The 23,102-nt window shown below is 37.4% G+C and overlaps 1 protein-coding gene across 9 annotated transcripts in view; it reads right to left on the reverse strand.

The window, feature by feature from the left end:
* Positions 1-23,102, reverse strand: part of NBEA (neurobeachin) — a 662,067-nt gene that overhangs the window by 89,793 nt on the left and 549,172 nt on the right. For all 9 annotated transcript variants that reach the window (XM_087865187.1, XM_045796974.2, XM_045796975.2 and 6 more), the window contains 2 exons: positions 19,738-19,853; positions 9,356-9,468 (listed from right to left, as the gene is read on the reverse strand). In XM_087865187.1, coding sequence (XP_087721313.1) covers positions 9,356-9,468; positions 19,738-19,853 — 229 coding nt within the window. The remainder of the gene's footprint in view (positions 1-9,355; positions 9,469-19,737; positions 19,854-23,102) is intronic.

Genomic DNA, 23,102 nt, shown 5'->3' on the forward strand with positions numbered 1-23,102 from the left:
GCGGATCAGTCAGTTAAGCATCTGCCTTCGGCTCAGGTCATGATCAAGTCCTGCATCGGGCTCCCTGCTCAGAGGGGAGCCCACTTCTCCCTCTGCCTGCCGCTCCCCCGGTGTCATTCTCTCTCTCTCTCCCTTGCAAAATAAATAAATAAAATCTAAAATCCCCCCCAGAATTTGGTTTATCCTCTGTATAGAATGTTAGGGGCTTTTCTCAATTATATGACCCAGAAAAATCTTTCAAATACGAACATTTAAACTTTTATAAAATTTATTTTTAAATTTATTTTTCCTAGAGAGAGAGCAAGAGAGAGCGTGTGTGGGTGGGGAGCGGCAGAGGGAGAGCGAGAGAGAGAATCTTAAGCAGGCTCCATGCCCAGCACAGAGCCTGACGTGGGGCTCGATCTCAAGACCCTGAGATCATGACCTGAGAGATCAGAGGGAGAGGAAGAAGCAGATTCCCCGCTGAGCAGGGAGCCTGATGCAGGGCTCAATCCCAGGACCCTGGGACCATGACCTGAGCCAAAGGCAGACCTTTAACCGACTGAGCCAACTAGGCGCCCCCAAAATGTTGTTCTCTTAAACAGATGAAGTCTCCCCTTTGCAATTTTATGCACAAAATGGTATAATCAGGTGACCTTCAGCTAATCATCATACAATTCCCACATACATCCCTAAAAAATGGAACCCGAAGTAATGAAGCACTAATAAAAACTGTTAAGATATATAATTTGCTGGCTATCTTTGAGTGCAATTCTTTTTTATATTTTTTCATAGGGTAAATAAATATGATTAATTATATTATGAGGAAAGAGAGACTTTGAGCTAAAGAATTTTGATGAGCACAACTTATTAGCATATTCACAGGTATGGCAGTTCCATTAGGACAGAAGTCTTTGGAGGTACAAAATGGCTCATCCAATACATTTCTTTGCGTCCTCTGCTCCTATCACATGGCTGTTCATAGTACAGGGCACTGAGGAAAGGTGGAGGGCACCTAGAAGATGAATTAATCACTATGGTTTGGTTTTTTGTTTTGTTTGGGTTTTTTTTTAGTATATTCTACTTACTTACTATAGAGAAATACTAGGTAACAAATGAAAGGAAATGCAACCTATAAACCCAAGTGCAATTCATCATAAAGTTGTGAGGATAAAATGAGAAAATCTATGGAAGATGCTTAGCAGGATGTCTGGTTACATAATAAGAGCCTGTCAGCTATTGGCTGGTGTTGTTATCACTGTCCCAGGGTAATTCCTAAGAAAATTAGTTTTAAATATTTTAGTGAAAAGTAACCAATCTTGACATAAGAACAATGGAGGAATAATTAAATACCTTCAATCTCCAGGTGTCAGTTCTAAAAGCTTTCTAGGTATTAAGTAGTACAATGATGAGCCTATAGATTAGTTTCAAGACCGTCTCTACTGGATCTTCTGTTTCGGCTGGAAAGAAAGGTTAAAGGAGACCGAGTCTGGCCTAGGTTTGCCTTGATAGTGCTGTACTTCAGAAGTGACACCAAAGTGCGTAAGAGGGCTCCCTTTCCTTCTCCGCAGGTAGTATTCTAAGAACATACGCTACAGAAGTGCTCCTACTGTTCCCAGTTCCTTCTCTAACAGCTTAAAGTTTTCCTTTCTTTTCATACTTTCCCTCTTGCTTTCTTGCTTTCCAAGTAATCTTTCACCCAACATGGGGCTCAAACTCACAACCCCGAGATCAAGAGTCACATGCAGTGCTAGAGCCAGCCAGGCACCCCTGACAGCTTAAAGTTTTCAAAGCAGGACAGGCTCTAGTATTTTCTCTCTCTCTCTGAAAGGGTAGAACAACTGGTTAAATGGGAAGGAACTAGAAAGGAGACTATAAGGGGGGGCATACAGCACAAGCAGGCAGAGCATGGGACTGGTTTGGGACTTCTGCATAAATCCTCAAAGCTCCCTGTCACCCTAACAGTGGAGATAAAAACAAACAGAAAACACCTCACTCTTTCTGGTTACCATAGTGCCTATGAACCAACTCTCTTCTCTGTCTACATTTACTTGGTTCTTCCTTTCAATTAGAAGGTAAAGAACATAATATGCCACTGGGTAACCTAAAAATGACTGTCAACCCTTCATAGTGTGGACTAGTTCTTACTGTGTTTTTATCTCCTGTACCTGGCACAATGTAGGTGTGGAATAAAAGCTTGTGTAAGGAAAGAATAAGTAAATGACTAAAATGATCAACTTAAACCCAATTTTGAAATTGGTACGTTTTTGCATTTACCCCCTTGCCAGTTGTACCCTCGGCTTGGCTTATTCCATGAGTTTAAGACAGTATCCAAATATTGCCAATCAATACTCTGTCTTAAAATAGTACCTTTCCTTCCACAATGCAATATAAGCAAGCTTAATAAAAACAGTTTTCAAGTTGGGTTCTATGTTAAGGTGACATTCAACATATATTTAGAATATTTCAAATTTGGCAGTATATTTTTTGGCAGATGGTATAGAATAAATTTACACATTCACATTTTTATCTTCTACCAAGTTTTATATCGTCATAGTCAGCTACTAATACACTTAATCGTTTGGCCCATTCTTCGCGCATTGTTGTTAAAACCTAAGCATTAGGGAGATTATAAACTAACCTAAATAGAATGAATTTCATTTTAGATATTGTTAACCGAAGATGAAAAAGAAAGATAAAATAACTAGAAACTTGCACCACCTTGCAGAATTGAGCATTCCCCACCTTAACAACGTACACCCTGTTCTATGTATATATAGACATTTGGCAGTAGTATCAAGGGTGGACGGCTGAAGAGTATTCACACTTCAGTGCATCCATTTGCATTATCACATTTCAAAGCCTCAAGGCATTATCACTTCCTTTTTTTAAGTGGCATAATAATTTGGGAAAATGGTTATGCTTATCATCATCTGTCAGTCAAACAATTCCTGTGTTAACAAAATATATTTTTTCCACTCAGTGAATGGGTGTGTGTGTGATGTCTTACGCTCATGTCAATATTAGCAGGACTTGGCTTTGTGATGAAACTATTTCATTTATCAGAGGGCATGACTGGGAAATAGGAAAATTCCATTTACACTTTAATGAGCAGAGGCTGGGCTTCACGTCAAAGTCATGTAACCACTGTAATTTAAGAGCAAAGTTCATATGAGTATATGTAAATAACAGAAGCACCGGCGTGTATCATGTTTTAAGATAGATTTCACCACGAGGTCACATCTCCATAAGGAAAATCTGGATACATGAGGGAAAAATTGTCTACACCCGCTGCTGGTTGAGTATTGAAGAGATAAGTCAATGACAGATTGTTTCATTTGCTGTCCATCACGCCAAACGATAAACATAACCTCTAACCTGTACATGTAATAAATGAAACTTGAAACTATGAGGTCTAATCAAATGAGGGGTCCAATAAATTTTACTGATAAAGAACTTTCATTGTTTCTGGGCTCTTCGTTCACTGAAGTGGGTTAAAGAAAGAATATGAATATTATGAATATAATAAAATACTTCAGTCTAAATAAATGTGCCTCTCGAGTTTCAATAAATATTTAACTTCAGCATCTTGATGTTTATGGTTCTGATAAGTTGACAATTTAAAGAGAGGCAAAAGCAATTACTTACTGCAGGAAAATCTGACTTTACATTTTATTAAAAGGTATTGCTTTTTATTTTATTAGAACAAAATTAAATCAAGCAATCTTCCCCTATGTTTTTTTCTATCGTACCAAAGACAGTGAACCCTCAGCTGACAGTCAGGGAAACGTGCTTTGTAGCTACCCGTCACTGAATGCCACTAGAGAGCCAGGCACCAGGTGCCTTTCCTACTTTAGCGCCTTTAATTCCTTCAGCAAGCGTGTTACGTACGTACTCCTGCGCTCAGGTTAAAGAAGAGGAGAGAGAAGCTCAGGGAGCTGAGGAATTCGTTGGAGAGGGGCTCTCTGAGAAAATAAACCCAGGACTACGAACATAAAAGGAGGGTCAAGGTATACGAAGCCCCTGAAACTTGAGCGGCTTTGAAGTTCAAGCTTCATTAGCTTTATGGCAAATTTATCTCTGATCCTCCCGAATGTTCATATATTAAACTTGTATGTATGTAATAAAAAGCTACCGCCTGTTGGCTATTTTTCCCTCCTAGCCAGTGACTGTTCCTTGAGGGTCAGGACTATATTTTAAAGTCTTCTTAGCACCTTGCAAAGCTCCTTTTATGAAGTAGCTATGTGCATATAAACCTGTAATTTATTTGCTATTCTCTAGATTATAGAAATCAGAAAGAAGAAACTCTCAGATACACTGTATTTTTCACTTTATAACAGAGCGGTTTGCCGACCACAACTCAGTCCCTTTTCTTTAGGGAACAGAAATCCAAATTTCCTTTGGTCAACTTTCAGCCCATCCTTCTTTGACAGGTGTCTTGTGTGATCCTGACTCTACCTTTGGCTCCAAACGTGAAATGACTGGCTTATCTCATCTCCAGGGAACATATTCTACCCCTGTTAAGCAGCACCAAGTACACACAAGAAGACATTTTTGTGATTTCTAGGAAAGAAAAGTTTTTCTGTCTTCCATGAGCATGACTTTGGTGAGATGCTCTCTCTTCCTTTGGGTTGTATGATGTGAGATCTGGAACTGAGGCACCCGTTTTACTACTATATTGCACAAAAAGTTCTAACTGACAACAGAATTTCACGAAGCCAGTGTAATGTGGGGGTAGAAAGATGAAAATTTTCTGATTTTTTTGGATTGTGTATTTTATTTATTGAATATTTCATAGCTTCTTAATTTTTTAATACTTTTTTATCCTTTAGAACATAGGGGCGCCTGGGTGGCACAGCGGTTAAAGCGTCTGCCTTCGGCTCAGGGCGTGATCCCGGCGTTACGGGATCAAGCCCCACGTCAGGCTCCTCCACTATGAGCCTGCTTCTTCCTCTCCCACTCCCCCTGCTTGTGTTCCCTCTCTCGCTGGCTGTCTCTATCTCTGTCAAATAAATAAATAAAATCTTTAAAAAAAAACATAAAAATTATTTGGGCCTTCAAATGTTGTTTACTAAACAACAAATTCTAGAATTACTCACTACTAGAAGTTAGTCCATGGGTCTCAATCTTTGTTTAGGAACAACTTCTTTTGCTCTTAGAGATCTTTTAGAAGGTTCCTGGTTAATAATATCATTCGGATATTCAAATTCTTGTTGAGCTTTTGAAGATTAACAAACTATTAAAAATTTCATTTGTAGTATTGATTATACCTATAAGAATTTCATGTGCTCCTTAGTGGTCATCTCATTGGAATAATATTTCACTCTTAGTAGTCTGTCCTTCCACTTATATTATTATACTTCAAATCTCATTTTCCTATTAGGTGTATAATATGATATATTTTCATACATTAAAATCTTGTTTATTAATGATTTTTATACAGGATAGTTTTGGGTTTCTAGCCCATTTGTAATAAGTTCCTATTAAGAAATTCAACGAAGCATGGGAACAATGCAAGAGTAATTTATTAACACATCAGGAGGCTTTAATTTGCTAACATTTTCCTATCATGTTAGTCTGACAGAATATAAAGAACAAATTACTAAAGCATGGAACATAGCAGAGCTGAAAAAAAAAGCTATCTATCTTTTAAGAGCACATGGGTTCAAATGTTCATAACAGGAAGGACTCCATGCTCGCGAAAGTATATTTAGTATTCCCATTGCCTTGTCTGTTTACCCCTTCTACTTATTTAACATTACATAAAATCAGGAGAGCACATGTGAGTTACAAAGGGAAATGTTCTGCCAAAAGCAACACAGATTAAATGGATCAGCATTAAAAACCTGAAAATGTTTACATATTCCAGTTACTCTAGAAACAGTGATCTCCTCATTTAGTTTATGTCATCTTTTCTATATGGATAAACTAAAAATCTATAATTATTAGCAAATATTTTACCTATGCCTTCTCTTATCCATATGAATCATACTGAAGGCTATATCTTCTTTGGTTGGGACAGTGTTGCAAGAACATCGGAGTCCCATGTCTTCGAGGAGTCAAGTGCGAAAATTTCCATTTTAGTACAGTCCCCACTATACTGACTGTCAGATATGCTGGCCACATATTTCTGGTAATGACTTGAGTTTTCACCTCAGCTCTGGACTGGACTCTTCCCAAGAAGGGCTGTGACTATGTCTGTTTTATTAACTCCTCTACACCCTTTCAGCTAGTACAAGTGCTTGACATATAGGAAGTGTGTGATAAACATTTGTTGACTGAAAGGATGAACAAATAAACAGAGGAAGTAAAGGAAACTTAATTGAGAAGCTTCCTATCACCACATTATTCTAGTTGATTTCAAAGAAAAAGGCCTTCCTTCCCTGTTTTTAAAATAATCTAAAAAAAAAAATCTAAAATAGCCATAGTGGCAGTCAGCTTTTGAGGTTTTAATACTGTGTATCATGGTACTTGCAAATCTACGACAAATTGTATCTATGTGTACTTTATAGTGACCAGTACATAACAGTCATTTGAATAATGTTAAATAAAACATACACAGATGAGATTATGTTAAAGAACTAGTTTGACAGTTTTCATCCTCACACTGATGAATAAGTTTGGTTTTGTTTTATACCCAAAGATTATACTGTACCCTTGGCAAGTCATGTCAAAAACACATACCTTCAAACATTAAAACTCTAATATGAATGTAACAGTATATATTTGTCATCAATATTTGAAAGACAATTGAAAATACATGACCTCTATCAATGATTTACATCATCTTTAAACCTACAGTATCAGCTGATATTGTTTGCTAAGTGCTATCCAAAGTTCTTTACACTTATTTTTTTTTAGTTCTTTATATTTATTAACTCATCAAATCCTCACAACAAACCTATTACTATCATCCCTATTTTACAGGTGAAGAAACTGAGGCAAAGAGAAAATTAACCTTGTTTAAGACCTGAAGCCAGTAAGTGGCACAATTAGGATTTGAACCCAGGCCATCTAGCTCTGCAGTTCTCATTCCTAACCACTACTTACTGGCTCTCATGTAGTTCTCTCTATATAATATTGGACCTTATTATTTAATTTTGTAGAGATTAGTTTTATGATTCAGATACTTTATAACTAGATTTGCTCCTGGAGGGCAGGCCTCATGAATTACAACGCTTCCATCTACCTGGGACCTGAATAATTACTTGTCCATGGTAAATGATGCAAGATTTTTTGTTCAGTTCATTTGAACTGGAAAAATTACTATATTTGAAACCATATTGGAACTCGGTTGCTAGTACTTTGTTTTCTCCCAGATGTGGGACTCTCAGTAAGGTGTTGGCTAACTGACCTCTTAGGTCCCTTTCATACGTATAATATCATAACTAAAATTAGCAATGAGGTAGCAATGGAGATTTGATAAGGAAGTCACATTAAATCACAGAACTAGAGAATGAATGACAGATAAGAATATGCGAATATTAGTACACAGGCTTCAAATACGGGCTAAGAAATATTCCATGTGTAATAATGAGAGCTAATAATCACGAGGTGCTTCAATGTGCCAAGAACCATGTCACATTCTTTAAATGCACATGTCATTTGATCTTTGCAACTGTGGGGCTTAGGATAGTAGTGCTCTTCTCCTATTACAAATGTGAAAACCCAGGCTAAGGGAAAGTGACTACAGGTCACACAGCGAGTAAGCAGTGGAATACAAAACTTCAACTTAGGTAGGTCTAGTTTTCAAAGGTAAGAAAGCAGGCAAGAGAAGGTGTGCTGAGTTAGAAACCATCCGTGGAGGTCCCTTAAAAAGTTAAAAATTGAGCTACCCTATGACCCAGCCATTGCACTACTGGGTATTTACCCCAAAGATACAGACGTAGTGAAGAGAAGGGCCATATGCACCCCAATGTTCATAGCAGCATTGTCCACAATAGCGAAATCGTGGAAGGAACCGAGATGCCCTTCAACAGATGACTGGATTAAGAAGTTGTGGTCCATATATATATAATGGAATATTACTCAGCTATCAGAAAGAACGAGTTCTCAACATTTGCTGCAACATGGACGGCACTGGAGGAGATAATGCTACGTGAAATAAGTCAAGCAGAGAAAGACAATTATCATATGATTTCTCTCATCTATGGAACATAAGAACTAGGAAGATCAGTAGGGGAAGAAAGGGATAAAGAAAGGGGGGTAATCAGAAGGGGGAATGAAGCATGAGAGACTATGGACTCTGAGAAACAAATTGAGGGCTTCAGAGGGGAGGGGGGTGGGGGAATGGGATAGGCTGGTGATGGGTAGTAAGGAGGGCACGTATTGCATGGTGCACTGGTGTTATACGCAACTAATGAATCATCGAACTTTACATCAGAAACCAGGGATGTACTGTATGGTGACTAACATAATAAAAAAAATTAAAATAAAAAAAATCTGTGGGATCACTTTTAATTGGCTGCAATGCTTATGCTACCCTGGCTCATGAGCTCCTCAGCCCTCCCGCCACCCAAACCAAACATACACATATATACCTTATAACCTGGTGTGGATTGCTCAAGCGGGCCACCAAGTATTATAGAAAACAGAGCGAAATTCAGAGTGAATGGGGGCTGAGGCTTAAAATGGCTAAAGTATACATACACAACTTAACGGTCTGGCTCTGACATCAGCTTAGCCTATAGAGAAGCTTTTTGGGCTTTGTTCCTAGTCCTTTACTGCACTTCCAATAACTGAGTATCCCACTTATGTTTCCTCTGGACAAATGAGGTGAACTAACCACAAATTCGCTTTTTATTCTTATCCCCCATTATGTATTTTTTCTTGCCATTTTTGGGCCAAATCGTCTCTCTTCTATTTCAGCAGGTCCTTGATAAATTATTGTGCCCTACTTTCTTTTCACTACGATGCCCCCCTACGTAGTGTGTGTGTGTGTGTGTGTGTGCGTGTGCGTGCGCGCTATGGTCAAGATTACGTGTCTTATCACCTAAGAAATATATCACAGAAATAATGTGCAACCATACTTTGTTCTAATTTCAGGTTTTTCTATCTTGACCTTTAAAACCAAGGATATATGAGCAACCTCCCCTTACATCTGCTCTTTCTCAAATATGTATTGCATTTTGCCTATGCTAATACTAATTTATCTTCTTGTAGCATAATACCTATAGTAAGAATTGATGAGATTTAGACGTTGACCACAAAAGGAGAGGACCCAGGTTTACTTTCTTACAAACATTAATTGGATGGAGATATATATATATATATATATATATCTTGCACATATTGTGTGTATACACATATACCTGGTAGAAAAGTTTTTAGAATAAAGTTTATGAAGAAAATTGACTTCTATATATTTGAAAGTTACCTTTGATAGGTCCCTGAAGTTTCCTGGAAGAGTCAAGTCCAATTCTTCTGATTCATAGTTTGTTAATACCCATGGAAACACGGGATATTGGTTCAGGTCATTATATGTCCGTCCTAGTAATGAAAACAAGAAATGAAAATCTGTATATGCATTAATTGCTTATGAAATTGTTCTTGTTCTCATATAAGGAAACTATTTCAGAATAGAGTAACTCGTTTATTGAACTCTGTCTTTGTTTAATCAAAAACACTCTAACAACAATGTATTTCAAGTGAATTTACTCAATAATAAGACATGAGTAACTAGAATTACTTTCTAGAATATAAGCGTGTGGTAGAGACTGAGAGCCTTTTATCATAATTCATTTCTCTTTATGGGCTAGACCACATTTCTCAACCTTCTTCACAAGCAGCTATGGGCATGGTACTCGGTTCTAACTGACAGAACCTGAGCAGAAGTGCTATGTCCCACATCCAGCCCTGACCCACTGCAACCTGCCACATGGGTGCCTCCAATCTCCGTCACTTTTCTGCTGGCTCTGATGAAGATATTACCAGCACCTGAAAAGCAGGGCTTTGTTGGTGAAGATCCCCGAAAGTGATCATGGATGAGGGATCCTGCCGACCTGTACACTTGCAGGTTATGTGATGGTATTCTACTGCAATGATTATATAGCTAGAAATTACATTGCCAGTGTACTGAATGCTATACTGAGCTTATATCAAGAATTACGAATACAAGAATAACTTGAGAATGTACGAGTTAACAGAGGTCCTCTGAAGCCAGTATGAAAAAGTTCAGAGGCAGATGTCTCACACATTGTTTTCACTCCTTTAGGTGCATGCGTTTTCTTTTTGTATTATGTTGTTTCACTTTAGTGGAGAGCTGCGGCCCCTTAGGTTGGGTTTGTGGTTTATTTTCTGATAGAATGATTTTAGAGGCTCAGGTGGGCTATGGAAGCACAGTGGGAAGGTAAAAAGTTTAGGGAACGCACAGCACTGGCTCACCCTCATAAACTGGTACTGAAGTACATAGGAGCAGATGAAATTAAGAGAATCACTATCCTGTTGGACAAATCTTGTTGGGACAAGATTTTTTTTTTTTTTTCCAAACCTATGTTATAATCTGATCATGGGTAACTTCCTAATTTCCATTTGAATTCATACAAAAGAGCAATTTCCCCAGTATTCAGTGATACGGATTTCATCTAGAATGCTTTAGTGCACACATCACACAGAGCATAACAGTAACATAGATATGCACGCATACATTATCTCGTTTGGCGTCAAGAATTGTCATTAAGTGATACCTATTTTTTGTAGCAATTGGTAAATGTGGTTGTGAAGTAGGAAAAAACCAACCATGATCCAAGGGAGAACTAAATCTGCTATTACCAGTATCAGATCAAATTCATTCATTCATTTCATAAACATCTTACCAGGTGGCTATTTTATCTGTTAATGATACGAATCTCCGCATCAACAGAATCACATATTGCTGCATCATCACAACAGATTGATATATTGCTTTAAATATGTAAATTGATGGAGGTAACAGATAGAAAGCAGGATGTTGCTTCCACGTTCCACTTCCTGGACTGAGGCGAGAGGCAGGTTAGGTTCCCCTTTGTTCTCCCCCTACAGCGCTCACACGAACGCGGGTTGCCGCTAATACACATCGCTGTTTACGTGTCTGCTTCTCCATCACTCTGTAAACACGTGAATGTAGAGTCTAGGGCTCTGTTTCGTTTTTAATCTCAAACATACCGTCTGCCAATAAAAGTTTGGAAGGAATGAATACAGAGGTGATAAAAATGGGATAAGATGAACCAAATTTTAGGTGAACAAATAGCCAGGTGAGAAAAGGAATTAAGATTGCAGGATAGTCTCTTTGGCGGATGAGGACTACCTGGGGCAGAGTAGTATACATGAGAGAGAACGACACTGTGAGCATGCGTGTTAAGCTCGAAGGCAGTGTCTGCGGCCAGACGGCTCAGCCAATGAATGCACCTGTTTTATGTTCATAAGTCGACTGTGAAGAATCAGACTGATAAGAATTAACACAAATTCGGAACCTTTATTAACATCTCGTGCACAAGAATGTTCCGCTAAAGCAGTATCGCTGTAAAGCACCATGTGTAAAATTCTAAAATTTGAAATGTGTTACTGACAGCTCACGTATTATGTCAGCCTAGGACACCTGATGACTCTCAGTATTTTTTCTATATATGTATATATACAGAGTCCAATTGCCTACGCAGAGGTATTTCTGGGATTCAAAGTGGGCTTGTGGCATATTTAGGGCTCTGTCATTTTCTGGGTTACCGTTCTACTTAAAAATCTGTAGGTTTCAATGAAAAATAGGTCTTCCAGTAAATAAGTGTATTTTTCTAGAATGATGTTGCTGTTATTCCTGTAACATATATTTATATTTATATTACTTATATAAATAAAATAGCTGAAAATTAGATACCATAATTGTTTTTAAATTTTCTGATAAGGTTTTATTCCATATATACTAAGGAAAAGAACTGTCAAAATAAAATAAATAAAAAGCCAATTTATATTGACTTAGTACTTAAATGTATCATATAAATACAAACAGCATAAAAATAGAGACTACATTTGAAGACACCAGCCTTTTAACAGAAATGATTTTCTAATATAGGAAATAATATAATGGCATTTCTGGAAAACATGAAAAGAAAGAAACCATCGTCTTTAAAACACACACACACACAAAATTGATGACAAGAGTTACAGCTTATGGCAACTGCTCTGTCCTTCGTTTTTTGTAATTCATTTCTAATAATCAATGGAAGGTTCCTTCAACATAAATCCTAACAAAAATTTAGCAACTTTTAAATTACTAAAGCTGATAGCATCATTTAAATCCTAATAAATACAAGAAATTTTATAAATCAGTGTACTTACATAGAGTCAAACCTCTTTCAATAAAAATGTTCATATAAAAGCCTTACTCTATGGATAGTCAATATACATTTTTTATTTAAATTATAAATGCACAATATCTTTAAAAATCACATGGATGAGAAAGTATAAGTAAATGGTACTTTGGGATTTTTCATTCCTGAATTAGGATTGTTACTTAATTATTTTACTGAACATCTTTGTGAAACGAACAAAAAAAAATGACTGTTTACTAAATTAGCGAAAGAAGTGAACTATTTCCAAAGTAAAACCTGTTACTTAGAGGTACCTATTTATCAACTGTTCTGTTCTGTTTTTTTGTTTTTTATGTTTCGTGGGTTTTTTTTTTTTCTTTTAGGATAATTGAGAAGTTTAGTAAATAACCTTGTGCTGTAATTGGTTGGGTTCTTTCCTTTTCCAGCAGTGGTAAGGGATTTTTTTTTTTTTTTACTAACTATGCTTATAAGGTTTTATCTTAGAAGATGAATATTAAATATTGCAAGCCTATGACACTAATCTACTCAAACAATAAAAGTGAAGCACAGTAAATGAGATCTCAGAAACCCTGGATATGTTTCTTCATTTAAAAAAAAACTTTTTAATTAAACCATCCAATTTAATGTTTTTATATGGCACTTTAGTTTTGAAGGTAAAGTGATCTAGAGACAGCTGACAAAGAAATTGTAACTGCAATTCCTTGGTGAAAATGTTAATGACAGCAAAATATTGTTTAATTAGATGATTGCAGCATCTGGATTAACACTCTTTAAGAGCGATGTTCCTGTGCTTGTCTGCTTCTTCACACTTTACAGACATTTTGTCATCTCTAGGTCATTAGGAAAGAATTTTTAATGATTTTTCTAGAAGCAAGCAGTTCAAGTTACATCTAATTAGATGACAATAATAAGCCCAACACATGCAGTAGCTAAATATATACATAATTAACCAGGGAGGGCTTGTACATCACAGAGTAAAAAAGTGGAAAATGCTAAACAGGAGAAAAAGGTTGGGGTTGGGGAAGTTGTGCTGAATTCATTAGCTGATCATATGAAACACAACTCGAAAACCTTTAAAAAATTCTCAGACCTAACGGAATCATTTACACAAAGCTATGTTAGCAATCACTCTGCTATTTTCTTAAATGCAAGAATGCCAGATTTTAACGTCTTGTTCATGGTAGTATCTAATAAGGTATAAAATGAGGCATAGGTTGTATCTTCCAGAACACAATGAACAGAAATCGGGTCAAAGCCAGGAATTAGAGGTTGAAACCACATTTTTATTTGAACTCTAAGCATCATTAAAATTCTTCCACATGTAAAAAAAAAAGAAAAAAAATTCTTCTACATAAATCTTCCAAAACTTAAGTTCTTTGAAAATAAAAAAAGCATGTTTCAAAAATAGTTACATAAATTATACCAGAGTCCTGAGCTAGACTTTCAAGCAGTTTTAAAAATCATGTCTTCCAAGAATATTTAGTGGAATCAAAACAGAAGAAACTGGACCTGTATGTGTATCAGGTTCCCAGCGAGACAGCACACACGGAAAAAGAAAAAGGAGAAAAACTACCAACATTGTTAAATGTGATGGATATACTGCCAGGCTTACGAGTGAGTTAATTTTTTAATTACTCTTTCCCATATTTCCAATTTTTTAAAATGAGTGTTTATTAAATTTATAAGTAGAACAAACCATAGGACATGAAACACGTGTGGGCTTTTAGGTGTCTTTTAGAAACAGGATGTTTTCTGAAGTTTTGATAAAATTCTTTTACTATGTAAAGTTTTTTTTTCTACAAAACTCACCTCTATATAATAAAATGTGTATTTATATGCAATTACGCATATATACCTATATCACATGAGGGTCTAAAAAAAATCTAATACTGCATTAATACTAAGACACTGGTGCTATATGCTTTATACAGAGTCTCATTTTTAAAAGCATCCAGAAAGGAGAACAGCGAAATTGGCCAATTATGACAGACCTCAAAAAAATGGAGAACAACAAATGGGGCATAAATGTACTTTGTATTTCATGTCAAAATAATATTTTGGAGAAAAAAGGTAAGTCTGAGAGTGTAAGACAGGAGCCAAAATGTTTTTTTTTATAGAAAATGTAGCTTTACTAAGTCACATTAGCCTGTATTTTTAAGAATGTGAAGCCAAGAAAGATTGTTTCATCTTTCCAGATTCTCATTCTGTAACCCTTCTCTTTAATCAAGGAAATGTAAAGAATATCTCATCTAGCAATTCTAGTAAATTCACATAATAGATCACACAATCAAGCAAAACACTCGCAAAGCCTAAGTATTAAATCAGTTCAATCTGAGGGGTATTTACTTGGCAAAACTTTTTTTTTTTTCCTGTAGCGATCTCGTAATCTCATTAGAAAGATGAAATACAGACATAAAATGCTAAGGCCACATTACCATAAGTGCCAACACGTGTGATACAGACAGCTGAAGACAGCGCCACTGAAGGTGTGAGTGCTACAGAAGATTAATACGATTATCTTTAGGTATGTCTTTTAAAGAATATCAACGTAGAGCTGTGGTTCTCAAGGGGCAGACCCTAGACCAGTGGCTCAGCATCACCCGGGGATTTGTTAGAAATGCAAATCTGAGTCCCACCTTCAATCTACTGAGTCAGAACCTGTGGGGATGGGGCCCAACGATCCATGTTGGAGAAAGCCCCCCAAGTGATTCTGGGAAGCACGAGTATCCTGGACGCTTGGTTGGTGGCCATGTTGCGATATTGTGGCTGGTGGTAGGTACTCAGCTAAGTTCCTCCCCAGGAGTCACCACTGTTGGAGGAAAGCCCTCTGGCCCAACGTCTGGTCTCCTTCCCAGGAGCCTGCTCTAGTGACAGCAGTGTGGAGGAGGTAACGAAGGCCTGGCCCCCTTGCTTCAAGGCAAGACACCTTCGAAGGCTTGTCCTAGCTCCTGGCTCCCTGTGGCACCTGCTGAGGCCTTTGCTACACCACCTTGGGGTTCAGTTTCTCTTTAGTGAAGCTTCTCTATGAAACCATCACCTAAATCTTCAATGCTGGTGCTCAATACAAGATAGCACTCCTACTTACAGCTTCAGAATGATGGCCAGGGAAGAATTAGCAGGAATATATCCGGGAAGAGTACCTCAGGACATTTACATTCATGACTATTTTCAACTGTCCTTCTAATTCTGTATAAAGGTTCATGTTGCCTGGATCATCATTATTGTAGACAAAATCCTTGAGGAGCTAACTCAAAGCCCACCTTTTCCACAGGCTTCCCTTGAGTAGACTGGCTCATCCTCATCTCCCACTTCTGTAAACTTTTAGGACTGTTAATGGCACGTAACTGCATGCCCTCTTGTATGTTCTAAATGTCTTTATATGCAAATATTGTGCTGATAATTAGGTCTTAAATGTCTAGGGCAATGGTGCTCAAACTGCGCATGCATCAAAACCACCTAGAAGGCTTGCCGAAGTGCACATTGCTGGGCCCCACTCCCGGGATTTCTGATTCAGCAGGTTTGAGGAGTCGTCTGAGGATATACACCTCTAATGAGTCCCAAGTGACACTGATACTGCCAGTCAGGGGGCCACACTTGTCAACCACTGAACACGCGGTGTTCCCATCACAGTGATTTCTACTTTTTCTGTAATGACACTGTATATGGAGTCATGCAGCTCTCTCTCTCTCTCTCTCTCTCATTCTCTTTTTGCCATACCTGCTGCCACTACTCTAATCCAGCTCTTCACCCCACGTCTTCTTTTCTCTTGGAATGCCTTCTGTTTACTTTCTAGTGAATTCTTTCTCATATTACAATTTCCAATTTGTTACCTATGAGAAGCTTTTCCTGATCTCTTAGTTATAAGTAATGTTGTCTAGATCTGTGACTCCAAACGGCTTTGCATATCCTCCCATTCTAACAATGATCACTTTCTCCTGGGACTGCTGGTGTGCATGGGTGTTTTGCTGACTACACTATGATCTCTTCAAAGGCAGAAACCATACTTTCGTTTTCTCTGCAGTGTCAGCACCAGAGTATATGTTCAGTAACTATTTACTAAAAAACTGAACAAATTGACTTCCTATCTGGAGACCTGTCAAACTCTCCTATCAACAGCTCTCCCCAACTTTAGGCTATCTCATTTCTGATCCAGGCCATACATCGTTACCAGTTTAATTTTCCTAAAACTCCACATTGCATTCCCTTCTACTCCAAAATCACACTGACTCCTAAGAGTCTAAGATCAGGCTCTTTATAATCTGGCTCTTACCGATAGCTCCAATATTATCTCCTCTTATTCGCTGTTCCAGCCAAGATATGCTACTCATGTCTACTGAAAACATCCCATATCCGACTGGCAGAAATTTGTAAAGCTCTGCTCTTTTTTCGCTCCCCTGACAAACACATATTTAAAATTCCTCCACTCTGCTTAGCTCTCACAGCATTCATTATTTACAGCTCTTATTCAGCACTTAATATCAGCTCTTAAAATGCTCTCTTGTTTATGTATAGTTCATTTACCCATCCAGTTGTAAGTGCTGTGTTCCTAGTCCCAATTTTATACTTCTTTTTATCCCACTGTTTACAACAGACAGATTTTAATGTTTAGTTACAATCACTGTAAAGGAAAAGCCCAATAAATTCTTTTATTTATTTATTTATTTTAAAGATTTTATTTATTTATTTGACAGAGATAGAGACAGCCAGCAAGAGAGGGAACACAAGCAGGGGGAGTGGGAGAGGAAGAAGCAGGCTCATAGCAGAGGAGCCTGATGTGGGGCTCGATCCCGTAACGCTGGGATCATGCCCTGAGCCGAAGGCAGATGCTTAACCGCTGTGCCACCCAGGTGCCCCCCAATAAATTCTTTTAAAAAAAAGCCAGTGGCTTCTACCTTCTTTATGTCATCAAATAAAACAGACCGCAATGATTCAAAAGAGAGTAGAATGGCACTTAAATATCCCTTATGACCTGCATGCTCTGGCCCAGAAACCCAAAGACTGTCTCAATCAGGAAAAAAAACTGTCTGTGTTGCTCAGGTGTAGCTTTCAGAAGGGATCACAATGTCATCTCCATCCAGACTGCAATCTTTCTAAGCTTGCCAGAGAAAGAAACTCCCAGAAAGCAACAGGCATGCAGGGGGCAGTGGTTATAGGTGGTCCTGTACCATACTGCGGGAAGTATCTGACATCACTAAAATGTAGTGCAGAAGGATGGACACCAGCAAAGTCCTTTATAACAATGAACTAGACCACATTCTAACCAGAAAGACAGCAAGAATCCCATCTTAGAATAGCAGAACAGCTTATTAGGAATGCCGGCTTGACTGGAAACTGAGTTGTGAGTGAGGTTTAGCCCCTCGTCTTCCAGTTTTACATACAACAGCTCCAAGTAGCTGGTACAGCCAAGGACAAAATCATACGCCCATCTACAACATACGGTAGACAATGATTACTGATAGATTTCTCAAGGATAACACAAAAGCCTAACACACTGAATATGTGAAAATACTGCAGAAGACTGGAAAGAACAAACACCATCCTAAAAATCAGGTAAAGATCCACGTAGCTGAAAGTAATAAACTGCGTTAGCAAGAAGAAAATTTTAATGGCGTCTGACATTCTTCATAATATGCAAAATATATGGACCCCAAAAAATAAGAGTTCAGGAAGAATATGGATTCTGGGTAGTAAATCATATTGACAGAGATAGGCAATGAATAAGGAGTAAATTGAGTTAAAGTTGATTCATTTTTGAGTTCAAAAATAAGACAAATATATTTTAGAGGGTTTTAAAAAAATTTAAACATATGCCTAGGAGAATTACTAACAAGATGACTACATTCTAAATCACTAATAAAGTGGGCAACAATGTATAAGGCTAAAGAAAAACAAAACAATGCAAAAAACAAGAAAACACTTTAAAAATAGTACAAAATGAGATGACAGAAGACCAAACATATCACTTATTATAACTGATGTGAACATATTAAATATGGTTACTGAAAGAGTAAAGTCCAAGATAGGGTTAAAACTTGAAATTCCGCCTATGCTCTAGGACAAAGTTGGCACATCTGAGATTTTATCTTTCTTCTCTTTGGCATTGAAGCTTCTTTCTGCTACACATGCTGTTAGCTGAGCATGCTAATGAAGTTTTTATGTTTCAGATATTTAAGTCCACTCTACCCATCCATGTAAACGATATGTGCTAATTAAACAGTATAACCCATTTCCTGTGTCTTTGAGGGAGTAAACAGGTTTCTTTAAGATATAAACATCACGTATACTGATATATATATGTATGAAATATGTCGTGTGTGTATACCTTGAAGTGTGTATATCTTCATATACATGAAAATGTATGTATATAACAGAAACACGCATATAAAATACATACCAAAATTTAATTATGTAATAATCCTTTGGTTGTACCTCTAGTATCCTATTAGCAAAGTCATTAACATTGCAATATGTTTTAAATGATTAAAGTGCAAAACCATTTCCGACAACTCTTATCCCCTTTGTTCACAAATTGCGTTCTCTTGCCTATCTAATACATATCTGTATCACCCATATTTAGTATGTATATCCCTAAAGCATCCACATTCACACGTACATGATCGATTTCAAGAGTGCTATTACACACTATCCTTTTAAGCAATGATTCAGAGAACAGGGCTCTAAATTCATGGTTCCGAGGCTTTATTCATAATAGAACAATAACCAAAGGGATGCATGTGTATTTATGTAGTTACTTCAATTCATCTGATTCCAAAAAGTTTTTGTAGAGCCTGATTTATAGAAGTAAACTTCTTGTAATTCACCATGAATAAGGGCTTCTGGAGCTTAATTTAGGAAAAAAGAGATACTTAAATCTCATAAACATGTTTAACCACTGACAGCCCCTGATTTAGCAGAAAAACAAAGCCATTCCCTTCTTCTAATTTACAAGCATCGTACTGCTGAGGTTGATGGCAGTTCCTCATCATTTAGAAATCCAATCTGATTTTATATTTTTATTTGAAGATCTTAGGAAAAAAAGATCCTGTAACCCAATCATGCCATAATCCAGGTGACATCTGTACTAGGCAGAATCCTGTTGTTATTCTCCTGTCTAGCTGCTATTGCTGAGAATGACAAAGTAGGGAAATTACATTTTCCCATTATTATTTCCAGACACTTTCTGGCAATGGTTTGTTGACTCTAATAAACCTTCAGACAAAGCTGTCAGCAAAGGAAATGGCAAAAGGAGAGCAAGGAAAAGCCTCTTCAACAACAAATGCATCTAAAACCTCAGTACCAGCTTGTAGAGTTTCTGATCACATTTAACGTGAGTGTTTCAATATTTATTCTAATGCCGCATTTGAATTCCAAGGAAAATGTGTATTCCATCAAGTCATATTACCAATGATTCTGATGAAAACAAACGTAGTATGAATTAAAGAATGAGTTGTCTTACCTGCTATTGTGTTAAGGAACATCAAATACTCGAAGTTTGAAATTTCCCTTCTTTGCCAACGCTGAGTCATGTTGGAAGATTTATAAAGCTGTCGAGGAGTGGCCAGTGATATCCTCCTAGCAATAAAGCAAAACCATAACAAATGTCGTCTCTTTTAACTCATGACTTTTAAAAATCAGTATTAACTAATACATTGGTTTAATACCAATCCATTTGAAGTAATTTATGGTTTATCCTTAGGGAAATTTAAAATACATTTTAATTGTAGATACTAGCAATCTTCGAAAATTCTACCTTGGAAAAGATATATTTAGTGACTCAGGATAAACCAATAGGAAAACACCTATTTGTATAAGATGGCCACAAATGGGTATTTTACAAGTCAACGAGAACAAAAAAAGGTAAAACTACACTCAAGATAAGTAGCTTTTAAACAATACAGCAAATCTTTTCCATGCTAATAAGCTAAGCAGGTATAGGTAGTCAGGTAGCATCTTGCAAGCATTTGACTGAAGCTTCATATCATAATGGCTGCTGCTGAGCCTTCCATCCCTGCCCCCACACAGAGTGTGCATCTGTGGACAGCCTTACCCACACCACACATAGCCGTCTCATGATAAAAAAACAAGCTGGGAACTTTGAAAACATATGAATTCAGAAGAAGGGACACGGGAATAGCTTAAGGAAATAAAATCAGGACAATATGCGTAAATGATGAACCTTTTGAGGTTCATTGAGTTTATCTAAAAAATAATGAAAGTGAGCTGTATTTTAAAAGTATGATAAAGCTACTGAGTTTCTAGAGTGATCACTACCTACGAACAAGGTTCCCAAACTTTTTCAAATCATACTACCCTTGGTGTGTCAGGGATTTTTCATGTTGTCCCTAGGCTGAGAGAAATAGCTAACAGTTCTGTTTATTAAGTTGTTAGATCTAAATAATACTTAAGTCTTAATAACTTAGCAGCTATTTGAAAATACTCCTAAACTGAAAGAAAAACAGCATTGTTACTTCCTTCTTAAATAACCAAGATTACTCACCAAAGGGATGTGTGCACCTGCTAGACACTGCAGAGTTTCTTAAGCCTTGGAGTCACACCTGGCCCCACCACTTACATCTGTTTCACACTGAGTTTCATGCAGCTCTTGTTTCTTATCATAGCAACTCCCAGAAACTAGTTCCATAAAGCTAAGACGTCACTGAAAAGAATGCAGTACTATCGAATGTGGAGACACAGAACTAACTCGGCTAATAGTCTGGGCGCTGACAGATGTTGCTCTGTCTTCTGTGTTTCCCTGAAAAGGACGAACTGCCCTGCAGCACCCTGTGAATTCACTGTGACATCCCAGGGTTCCTTGAGACTCCGCTTGGGAACTGCAGACTTAAGACCAGTTCTGTTTCATATGTTACTTCAAATTTTTCTGTTCACATGGAATCCTAATAGGTACTGTCTTTGTACATAGTAGGAGCTAAAATATGGGTTAGTTGAGGAAAAGGAGGGAGGCAGGAAGGATGAAAGGAACTTGTTATCCCAAATTCAAATCTGAATTAAGAGTTTCAGACTGATTAGGTGTAACTCAATGTTTAAATATTAACATTTTTGAGGAACTTTCCTAGCAACATATTTTGACTTGTACTGACTCCAAAGGAAGCATCTGAGGCCAATGATTCACTTCAGCGCAATGGTAGATGGCATGCATGTTTCATACTTCCAGTACTAAAATTCAGTACATTTCTCAATTAATTTGTAAAAGATTTTCACAGTGCTTCCAGATTTTGATCCATACTGGTACCAATATTCAAAATTTTCCCAGGTCTATTTCCACTTACCCAACTATTTTATGTTATAAATTTTAGCCCTGATCCGGACATTGTCATGGCAATGTGTTAAACTAGTCTCTGAATCATCAAGGAATTAATAAACTATGCTTAGTCTAATTTTCATTGTGCTACTATTATAATCATATGCCTGGTTTAATCTGCACGGTATTACTATTATAATCATATTCTCGCTATCCTGACTAAAATTTTTACCTGCGGCATTCTCAGGAAAGTCTGCTAAAAGCAAAGTATATAATAAAATTTTGAATTCCTTTGTTGACATTTTGAACCCAAACGATTTAAGAAGAAAATTGCTGATCTGGAAATAATTCTGACCATCAAAAACACCCCCAGACCAAAAATCAAACGTAAGTATAAATAATGGTTATCATGGGAGAACGTTACCATGTCACTCTTAGAGTATGTGGGAGTGAAGAAAAATGCAGCCATGGGAAATGAACTCAGAAAGCCGATTATAAGCAGGTCCAGGGAAAGGATCAGCTTTTCCTATTTACTGCTCCGTCTTTCCCAATATAAACTCATTGAGAGCAGGAACCTTGTTTTACTTGCTGTTATATGCTTAGCATTTAGCAATGCTTAGTAAATAATGGGGTCGCAATAAGTACATACTACATGACTTGAATTACTGGTCACCCTAAAAGAAAAAATGGCTGAAGAGAGATGTGATGATAAAAAAATTAAATAATTCAATCACATGAAGAAGAAAAATGGGAAACAGTAAATCAACAGGGCTTTCCAAAATAACCCATAAAACTTTAGATACTAGAATGGGGATGGTTGGTATGTATCTGGGCTATGGTAGGATGCTTTTAGAGGCAGGGGATAAGGTGAAGACAAAATTGCCCTCTGAGAATAAAAACTATTAAGCACCGTAACAAAAGGTGACTATTTAAAGCCACTAAGCCTACAGATACAACCAGGTGTATCCTTAGTAAGTAAGGAATCTGACTAAATCCACAGCTAATTGATTGTACTGACTATCTGAATAGAAAAATACATTAACCAAACCACTGATAATCAGCAAGGAATCTAGAATATGGGCATGTTTTTGCCAGTATTTTTCCATCGTTGTGCGGGGGTGAAGGTGTTGTTCTTATGGCCAATGTGGGAAACTGTGACAGATGACACAGGATAGAAATTGAGAGTGAGCTATGATCTTGGGCAAGATAAGTAACTTATCTAAATCAAAATTTTATTCTCTGTAAAATGGGATAATAATCACATTGTTTTGGGGCGCCTGGGTGGCACAGCAGTTAAGCGTCTGCCTTCAGCTCAGAGCATGATCCCGGCGTTATGGGATCGAGCCCCACATCAGGCTCCTCCACTATGAGCCTGCTTCTTCCTCTCCCACTCCCCCTGCTTGTGTTCCCTCTCTCGCTGGCTGTCTCTATCCTGTCGAATAAATAAATAAAATCTTAAAAAATAATAATAATAATCACATTGTTTTAGGAATGTGGTTGTTTTAAGAATTAAGGGCAGAGAGCTCCCTTTTGCCATGTGAGGACACAGGGAGAAGATGGCC

Source organism: Ursus americanus, chromosome 10, assembly GCF_024610735.1.
Source record: "Ursus americanus isolate L20-20 chromosome 10, mUrsAme1.1.p, whole genome shotgun sequence".
NCBI classification, from domain to species: Eukaryota; Metazoa; Chordata; class Mammalia; order Carnivora; family Ursidae; genus Ursus; species Ursus americanus.